This window comes from Onychostoma macrolepis, chromosome 05, assembly GCF_012432095.1.
Source record: "Onychostoma macrolepis isolate SWU-2019 chromosome 05, ASM1243209v1, whole genome shotgun sequence".
In the NCBI taxonomy this organism is placed as follows: Eukaryota; Metazoa; Chordata; class Actinopteri; order Cypriniformes; family Cyprinidae; genus Onychostoma; species Onychostoma macrolepis.
In genome coordinates this window covers 28,535,318-28,545,091 of record NC_081159.1, presented here as the reverse complement: position 1 = coordinate 28,545,091, position 9,774 = coordinate 28,535,318, and the positions used below count along the sequence as shown (strand labels likewise).

General features: G+C 35.8%; 1 protein-coding gene and 1 long non-coding RNA gene across 3 annotated transcripts; both read right to left on the bottom strand.

The window, feature by feature from the left end:
- Window positions 1-96: 96 nt before the first annotated feature.
- On the bottom strand, window positions 97-611 carry LOC131541636 (uncharacterized). The gene is made up of 3 exons (XR_009271548.1): window positions 508-611; window positions 382-405; window positions 97-182 (listed from the first exon to the last, which is right to left on the bottom strand). It is a non-coding gene; the product is annotated as an uncharacterized LOC131541636 (long non-coding RNA).
- A 2,653-nt stretch (window positions 612-3,264) lies between these two features.
- On the bottom strand, window positions 3,265-9,734 carry slc25a46 (solute carrier family 25 member 46). 2 transcript variants are annotated; one of them, XM_058777614.1, is made up of 9 exons: window positions 9,597-9,734; window positions 9,154-9,431; window positions 7,926-7,968; window positions 7,751-7,808; window positions 7,524-7,601; window positions 6,586-6,686; window positions 6,317-6,373; window positions 5,908-5,965; window positions 3,265-4,498 (listed from the first exon to the last, which is right to left on the bottom strand). In XM_058777614.1, the coding sequence occupies exons 2-9, from the start codon at window positions 9,404-9,406 to the stop codon at window positions 3,911-3,913; spliced, it is 1,236 nt and encodes a 411-aa protein (XP_058633597.1). In that variant the 5' UTR covers window positions 9,407-9,431; window positions 9,597-9,734; the 3' UTR covers window positions 3,265-3,910. The 2 variants fall into 2 exon arrangements, with proteins under 2 accessions (XP_058633597.1, XP_058633596.1); XM_058777613.1 differs by lacking the exon at window positions 9,597-9,734 and having other exon boundaries at window positions 9,154-9,588.
- Window positions 9,735-9,774: the final 40 nt, after the last annotated feature.

Sequence of the window (9,774 nt, the reverse complement as noted above, 5' to 3'; positions counted from 1 at the left end):
CACACACACACACACACACACACACACAAATTATTTTATTCTGAATATTAATATTAGTCATTTTAATATGACACATTTGTTCTTACACTGCTTTCTCTTATCATCTTTTGTATTTCCTGCAACTCCCGACAGTTTCCAGTTAAAGTCCATTTAAAGATGCATCCAGATGATCTTGTACGCAACTGGGAAACAAAAGGTAAATGCAATATAAGCAATGTTATCATTTCTATTGTTCTATTGTTATTTTTTCACAATATTTAAAAACTGGAGAAATATATATACAGGCAATATTACAATTTCTGTTCTCTCTTTTTCCATTATTTATTTATTTATTTTTTATTATTATTATTTTAAATTAATGTGAACTGGTAAATAACTTACTTTTTCTGCACAAGATTCATATTTCTGGCAGGGGAAAAAAGCATATTAGTTTTAACCAGGTCAATAAACAAAAATTCAAAAAATATTTGAATTACAAATATTAAAATTACCAGCATAACAACATACCTCCACATGAGGTTTTATTAGGTTAAGGGAATCACTTTGAATAGTCCTAAGGCATTCTCTCCTTTCCCATTTTGGATTTGACCTGACGAAGTGTAATGTGAGAATTACAAGCAACAACTCTGTGAAAAAAATGTCAAAAGAGATGAGAAATAAATTACAACACATGCTCAGTAGAATAATGCAAGGGAAATAGATCTTACCATAAAGCTTTCTGCTGTCCATCTTCAAACGCTATTGCAAATCACAAAGGACACCTCTTTTTATATTAGATTTTTGTGACAGATAAATGTTACACGTACAAGGACTTGTACAAGATGACTCAAATCACATTGCCTCTTCACCCCACACATTTTCATAGGAATTCCAGAGGTGACAGAATCACACAGAAACTAAGCATTGCAAAGCAGGTGTATGTATGGATATTTTTAATACAGTTTATGTCAATTCTAAGAATTTACTCATGAACAAACATTGCAATGCAAAATTTCTATGATGTTTTTTTTTTGTGGTGTTTCAAATCAGGTTTCATAAAGATCACTATTTCTGTCCCACAAAATAAGATAAGAGTTGATATGAATCTCATAAAACCTTTGTATAAGAACCTAAACACATTCACACATCACATTTTAAATATGTGTTAAATTGCAACTCAGGTGGGAAACTCTGACCCAAATGTTTGATGGCAGGTTCCCACTGTGAAAAATCCCAGTCAGTAGATCACTAGATCTTTCGGAACACTAGTTAACAGCCAACACTACAAAAAATGACTAAAGCTGTCCCAGGGTGGTACCTTTTCAAGAGAAAATACCTTACTCCTAAAAACTACATATAAGTACCTTAAAGAAGTACTTTTTGAAAAAAGGTACTGACCCTGTGTAAAGCAACTGTACTTTTTTTCCCCCTGAGAGTGTACTGTTCAAAACCTTGATTTTTGTAAGATTTTCTCATGTTTTTGATCTTACGCTCCACCAAAAATAACCCAAACTTATGGTGAAGATTCTACTTAACATGCAATCAATCTGATGTATCACCCATGTCGGCCCTAAAATCATGCTTGTACAATTGTGTCATGACTTAAAGTCATCAGTGTTTATAGACAACCACCAAAATTGACTTGATTTTATATGTATAATTTAAAATCTCCTCTTTTTATACTTTCATGTAAATAACTTGGTAAAATGGCATAATTCCTATAGCAAAGTCCAAAAGTCAAAACGACAGCAAAACATATCCAGATTTATCTGAAAATACGTAAAACATTCATGCTGTGCATATTTTAGCATTCATCCATCCATTTTCCAAACTGCTTGTCCTATATGGGTTGTGGGGATTTTAGAATACAGCGGTCACACGCTACTGCGTTGGAGCAAGGAGATGAGGAGCACATAGGAGATTTCAAACAAATAACAGTCTTTATTCTTCCAAATCACTGGGAACACACAGATAGCATATGGAGTTGACGTTTTAACACTGGACGCAGGACACAGGAAACACTGGGCTTAAGAAACAGGAGGCAAACGAGATAATTAATCAAACACAGCTGGAACTAATGGAACTAAATGGGACCAAACGAGAATAGGAACAGGAAAACACAAATATGGACATGGAGGGAGAAACTATGGCAAGGAAGGCACATGGGGAGCAAAACACAACACAAGACAGGAACACAAGTCTGACATAACTCCCCCCTCCCGGAAGGCGCGTCCTGCGCCGTAACTATTCCACCGGGGGGTGGGCGCCCTGGAGGCTGGTGCAGGACTGGGAGACAGGGGAGGCCTCCAGGGTGGATCAGGCAGTCCAGGGAGCCATGGTGGATCAGGAGACTCAGGAGACCATGACGGATGGCCCGGCCCGGCCACTCTCTTTTCCCCCCACACATATACATCTTTATTTATTTAGTTAGTTACTTAGTTATTAGTTTAAGATGTACAGAGTATTTGTTTTTCAAAGCTTCTGGAAATAAAGTTAATATTAATATCAATATTTCTATTTTCTCTTTTTTCCAATATTTACTTATTTTTTGGAAAACAACAACAACTGCATGTGAACCGGTACTTTTTAAAATTAAATTTATTATTATTTTTTTTTTTACATTTTATTTTTGCAGCGCACCATATAAAAGACTGTTTAATGGCAGGTTTCTGTTTAATGGCATTACTACAACTTACTCAACATAGTGTGACAACATGCCCCCCACTATGTGTGTTTTGTATCTTTTCCCTGAACATTAACAGTGAAAGAAATGTCAACAGCCAAGTTGGATATAAACTACTGAACTTTGGTGTTCATAAGATTCATAATATTACAGTAAAACTGTAATATTGTAAAATATTACTCCATTTATTCCTGTGATGGCAAAGCTGAATTTACAGCAGCCATTAAACTCCAGGTTTAAGTGGCACACGATCCTTCAGAAATCATTCTAATATGCTCATTTGGTGCTCAAGAAACATTTTATATTGATATCAATGTTGAAAACAGTTGTGTTGCTTAATATTTTGTGGTGATGCAGTTTCTCAAGATTCTTTAATGAACAGAAAGTTCAAAAGAGAAGAATTTATTTGAAAGAGAAATCATTTGTAATAATCTTTATTGCTCCTTTTGCCCACATGTATGCATCCTTGCTATTAATTAGTATAATTATTATTATTTTTTTAAGTGTATAGTCTGCAATATCTAGCCTAGTTTTTTATTTTAACATATGTAACATGCTACGGCAATTCATGATAATATTAATAACGCAAGGTTCACACAAAACAGATTTTAGACATTTATTTTAATCATGGTGCCCAATAAATTAGAACCTGATCATTTACTCACCCAGGAACCAGATTAGATCTACACATGCATTCTTGTGTATATAATGGCTTCCAATTCAATGAACTGAATTTTTAATCTCTTATATCATGTTAAACCAGACAAATAGAAACAGTTTCACTGTTTGAAACACTGGCACAAGTTTCACTAAGGTGCAAATAATAATTTAATGACATAATTTCTTTAAGAACTTGGCACAATGTTGCCAAAATAAACAATCACATTCACACACCACATTATGAAACTTAGTGACCATTGACGAAATGGAGAAAACAGTATGGGAATATAATTACAAAGATCATGTTTTGGCGCTGATGGATAGTTGGGGGTCACCATAATAATTTAAATGCAGTGTTAATGTGAAAGCATATTGAATATTTTGCATAAATGTGTCGTGCAATCAACAAGACAACCAGTGCTTTATGAAACAAGTAGACTAACAAATCACAGAAAGAGGTAAAGAGAACCTCAAATGTCTGCAATTATCAATTCATATTAGGACACATTTTTGGAATGTCCAACTCAACCAAAAAAGGACCTTTCAGTGAATTAGGAAGGAATCGATGTTTTTTCCGAATCATTCTATTTAAGCGTTTCGCAGCAGCGTTGAGTAGATCATCTTGGTGATCTGCAGAACTGCGGCGTGAAGCGAGTACTGCACAACGATGGAGCCGAAGCCTTTGTAGAAGCCCAGGGAGCCCTCCTCACGCCGAATAGCATTAATACAGTCCCTCATTCCTTCATATTGCGTATTAATGGGCAACACTTCGAAACCCAGGTCAGTGTTGTCGATGATAGTGCGCGTTCCCTGGATATGCAGCCTGTGCAACACCGTTTCCAAAGGAAACAGCAGCACATCTGCGCACAGGCTGGCAGCAAAGCTGGCCATGAGCTCAGGGAAGTATGAATCCAGCATAGACTGGACCGCGTCCGCTTGCGAGTCAGGGGACGAGTGCTTTGGTGAGCCGTTATTCCGACGCCGCAGCAGGTAAAGAACCAGCCGCTGCACGCTGGAACTGATAACATAGTGGAGGATGCCATGGAGAACTGTGGGAAACACCAGGTTCCAGAGGGGAAGGAGACGCTTGCTGTGAGGCACTCCCATTCCCATTACACGCCCGATACCCTCTTTCACACAGTCCAGGATGCCGGGGTTGTCTCGGATTATTTCACTCTGTTGAGAGTGAAAGAGAAAGCAGAAAATGAAGTTGGGCTGTGCGATATAACAACAACAACAAAAAAAAAAAAAAATCGCAGTATTTTACAGCTGTTTGACAAAATCTCAGTATATTTATGTATGTGCTAAAATGTATTCACCTAAAATAGTTTTTTTTGCCATGACAACCAACAGCCACTGTTGATGCAATCTAAAATAAATAAACTTTTAAAGTTTAATCTAAGAAAATAAAACACAGTTTAAGTATATTGTTAATTACATAAGTATTTACACTTCTTTTCAAAAGATCTGGGGTCAGGAGTTTTATTTTCAGAAGAAACTAATATTAAGCAAGAATGCATTAAATTGTTACACAGTATTTATTTTTCAAATAAATGCTGTTATTTTCTGCTGTTCTCTCTATATTAATTCAACTTTCTATAAAACAATCCTGAAAAATGTCACCGTTTCTACAATAATATTAAGCAGCACAAGGATCATGTGACATTGAAAACTGGAGTAAAGGCCTCTGATAATTCAGCACTGCCACAACAGGAATAAATTACATTATTATTAGGTTGTAATAATATTTCACAACATTTCTGTATTTACCGTATTATCAAATAAATGCAGTCTTTGCTTTTCTTGTACAAATATATAGATCTCCTTGACTAAAAATACATCAGTTTTTATAGACAACTACCAAAATTAAATTGATTTTTACATTTACAATCTCCTCTTCTTGTACTTTCATATAATTCGTTCGTAATGTTTACAATAGTACAATTCCTACAGCAAATTCCAAACAGCTAAAGTCAAATGAATACCGTTATCAGACTTTCCAACTGCAAGTAAATGCGAGCCCTCAGATTTTCCAATAACCATCAGATATGAGGCTGCACACATATTACTACATATCGAAGAGTTAGTTACCCAAAACTGGTTTGCTCATTAACCACAAGATCTAATCAAACTGCGTTTCCTAAAGCACTGAGTCTGATTATCGTGCCCGAACAAGATGCGTCACAGGAAAGTCTTTATTCATTGTTGGAAAAATATTTGTAATGTTTACATTTTTAAATGTATTATTTAAATGATTATTAATTGATAAAAATCATGTCTATAACAAAATTCTTGTTTTCCAGGAAAATATTTAAACATCCTTAAAACAAGACATATAACCATGAGAAGAAAAACTGCTAAAAATATTATATAGTTTCCACAGAATATATCTTGAATATAAGGGTATTTTGTCTTGCTCTACTAGCAGATATTTTCACTTGTTTTAAGCATAAAATTCACTGAATGCATTATTTTACTCCCCATTTTTATTTCTGTACACAAAGGCCAAGAACATGAAAAAGTCTAGTGTTTTAGGGAAAAAAACACAATATAAGCCAAATACTATAAGTATAAAAATCCCTTACCTGTACAGTCTCTATGAGACTTGCTGAGTAAAACGGCATTGCAACCACATGTGTCAAACTGGAAAGAAAAACAAAAAAACAATGATTTCACAAGATCAAACGACTACACAAAAAGAGATAAGGAGAAGATAGATAATTTAAATGTCAAGCCTATGGAATTCCCTTTCCGTATTCTTTGTGGGACTTTGTTGTATAAACAACGACCTGTATATTAAGCTTAGTCAGAAGCTTATTCAAACAGATCCCAGATACAAGAGCAAGGTAAAATTATGACTCATAAAAGAATCAAGAGATAAACAACTTGCAGCTTATAGCACTTTCCAAACATGACCAAAAATCCAAGTAAATTTACTCTACTTCTCTACAAGAAATGCACTGTTAACTAAATTAGGCAAATGTCTTAACTTACCCTTTGAGTACTAAGTGTCCCACAACTTGTTTAGGGTTCCACTTGTGTGATAACTCCCTGTGAATATACATAAGACATAAGAGTATACACAGACATAATTTACTTCAATAATGGCAGAAAAACATAGTGAGAATCGATCAAATAAATTCAAATCATGCAAACTGCATGCTGCCATCATTTATTAAAATTATAGATCTAAAAATAGAGGTCATTCCTCCTCTGTGTATTATAAGGCTGTAAATCAACATTACATTGTATATATTTTTTACCTTGGTAAAGGTGTGCATTCGCTAATGATGCCCTCTGTTCCCAGCGTGACCCCCTGAACCACAAAAGTGCTGCCCATTCCTTTCCATAAAGCCTTTGGACCCTGTGTGTGTGTGTGTGTGTGTGTGAGAGAGAGAAAGAGAGAGAGAGATACTTCAATGGACAAGTGACAAGCAAATATCAAATACAGTACATGTATTAAACTAATTATGTTTCTGATCTAGGGTGGTTTGAATGGGACTCTGATTCTATATTCTATATGTTTTAGTCAATCGGATCACAAGTGGTCAGGTGAGACACATGTCCATTTACATCTGGGTAACATGAGTCTCAATAGCATCTCCAACCACTTGTTAGATACAGTCTATTGTTTAACCAGAAAGCCAATAATATCCAGAAAAAAAGATGTTACGCATAATACAGAACTTTTAATTATAAGCAAGCCCAATTTTTATTTTAAAATGTCCATGTTGTATTACATCAAGCTGTTCAAAAAACAAAAACAAACATATAATAGCTAAAATATGCACTCTTACAACCATCTTTAACATATTACAATATAGACACCACAAGGTAAACACAGTCATAGTCAATTTATCAACAGTAGATAAGCAGGTTTCTGCTTTAATCCAGCGAGTCTGTATAATGTACAAAAGCACTGCATTTTGATTTTTTAATGAACAGCGTTTACATTAACTAAATCAAATTATAGCCTTTTGAGGTTTAATAATTACATTAGGCTGTATCAAGATACCTGTTCTTAACTGTTCTAACTTGTTCGTCTTTGGAACAAGTTAAAATAACCGTTTAAACTTAAATGGAAAAATGTAGAGGTCCTAGCACTGACCCTTAAGGTACCCCATGGCCCTGCATTTGAACTGTTCTTTAAAAGATGTCATTTCTGAGCAGCAGCAAAGCAAAAATGTCTGACATGTAATACCTGAGTTTTGGTGACATTGTACATCACGCTGATAGCAGTCAGTGGGGACAAGTGATAACACCTGGCATGGTAATTCACCTGAAAGCACAGTTCATTTTAAATTATCCATCATTTTTCAACAGAATGCGATGCAAAAGTAGCATGTTTCAGCAGCACATAAGTATTTATGATATAAGCATCTAAAAGTTTGATAGACATGGAGCTTGTAGGATTTATGTTCTGCCTACCTGACACTGACGTCGAAACACAATGCAGGGATGTGCCAGGACATTTTCTGTGAAGAGGCTAATTCAAACCATGCAAAAATGATTATGAGTTTACTAACATTATTTTGCAAATCTTAATATAATTGTACTTTCAATAGAACTTTACTTTAAGCAGTAATTACTGGGGTTTCATTACCTTGCAAGACCTATCCCAAACCCAGCAAATCTGTTCAGCTGTTCTGAAAGACAGAATAAAGGGGAGTCATTTGGGGTGGGGGGTCTCTGTACATTTTATTTTAAAGGTCACTGGATGAATCATGTATTTGCTTTCACCCAGCTCAAGTAAATAACTAGAAGTGTTTGCAAGTGTGATACATTTTTATGAGTGCCAGCTGCATCCGAAGAAGAGTTCATGACCATTTTATCAATACTTTTACTGTCCTATAATGTTGACTCAGAATTAGTCAACGATACTTTGAAAAAAGTAAAAACAAATTCTCATTGGATCTAAGCAAATGTCATACGTGACCTATTTTGATGACAGACTTTAAAAAGTAATGACCCATCTTGAAGAAGAAAAAAAAACGATGACTAACTTTTTAAGACTAATCTAAACAGTTTATACATCCAGGCCCAGATCTTTATTTACCCTTGACCCCCACCACTCTTTCTTTCATTTAAAAAACTTTCTCATTGGATCTAAGCAAATCTCATAGATGGCCTATTTTGATCTCAAAAAAGTGAGTTGCCACTGAAAGGTGAGAAGCCTGCATCTATGTTTTCTTTTTATCCTATTAAATAAATATTGGGTGGAATACTGCTGCTATGACGGTGAAGTGCCAAACTAAACAATAATACCAATATCAAGTATGATAATTATAAAATACCAAAGTAATACCAAACTTTATACTGTATATAAAGTCTTTGGTAAGGCCTTGGTGTTTTAGTTGGATGCCATGCTACTTGTCTTTAAAATCTTACAAACTTACTATAGTAAAATTTATACTGTAGTACATTTATAAACTTACTATACTAAGCTATAGCTGTTTCAGGAAAAACATGTTGTTGTTATAGTTCACGATTCTAATAAATCGACCACAATTTACTGCCAAAATTCACAAACGTTTTACGAGCCAGTTCAACTGAATCATTAAAATGATTCAAAAGTGTGATTCTTTATTCGATTCTTTTATCGAATATCATCAGCAGGAGGAGAAGGGCGAATGAGAGAGTTTGTGACAACACACTGAGTTACCTCATATTTACTGCAAGCAAGACTGTAGGGGCGGGTCACGTCCAATATAAAGCTCATGACAGAAAAGATCGGCGTGAGATACTGCTGCTTGTGGTTATTCGTGTAATGTTCCCTTCATTAACAAAATCTCAATTCATGCATACTGATCATAAACTGTACTCATTGTTACCGGACGGTGGAGCCGCTGATTGGGCTTCGTCTGCTGCTCCAGGTGGGGCAGGTGCCGTCTCAAATTGGGGAGTGCGATCGCCAAAGTGCAGGTTTCTGCTGCCAGGTATATCTGGAGGTGTGGTGACCCAGTGCTGGAGGTCAGAGCTGGATGAGTTATTGAATGACCTGCCCGAATAGCCCCCGCTGAATGACGGATCCTCTCTGCCCCTGTAACCCAAACCCTCAAAGCTGTCCGGCCGACGAGAAGTCATGCTGGGAATCGCTTGGGAAATTACACTGAAATGACAAGATATCTCAGTCTGACTTCATACGATTTGTGACCTATGTGATGTGATACGATTTCATTGAAAAGGTCAACAATCGAAAAATGCGAGAATTAATTTCTGGTTGACCGAGGCTGCTAGCAAGGATAGTGCTTTAGCAAAACAACCCAGCACCCACCTGAGTGACTTTTGTCGGTTGACAGTTTACTTCCGGGTTGAATGAGGCCTTATGGGTTATGTAGTTTATTACATTTACAAACGAATAGGATTAAAACCCCCACACCACAAAAATCAAACCGATTAGATATAGTGCAACTTCCTGAATTCACAGGAAACGGTTTATTTTGGGGCCTATA

Excerpts from the sequence above, each read along its gene's own strand:
- slc25a46 (XM_058777614.1), bottom strand. The coding sequence starts at position 9,406 with ATGACTTCTCGTCGGCCGGACAGCTTTGAGGGTTTGGGTTACAGGGGC. Across the intron at positions 7,969-9,153 it reads ATCAGCGGCTCCACCGTCCG|AACAGCTGAACAGATTTGCT; the intron begins GTAACAATGAGT and ends TCTGTCTTTCAG. Across the intron at positions 7,602-7,750 it reads TGTTTCGACGTCAGTGTCAG|GTGAATTACCATGCCAGGTG; the intron begins GTAGGCAGAACA and ends CTGTGCTTTCAG.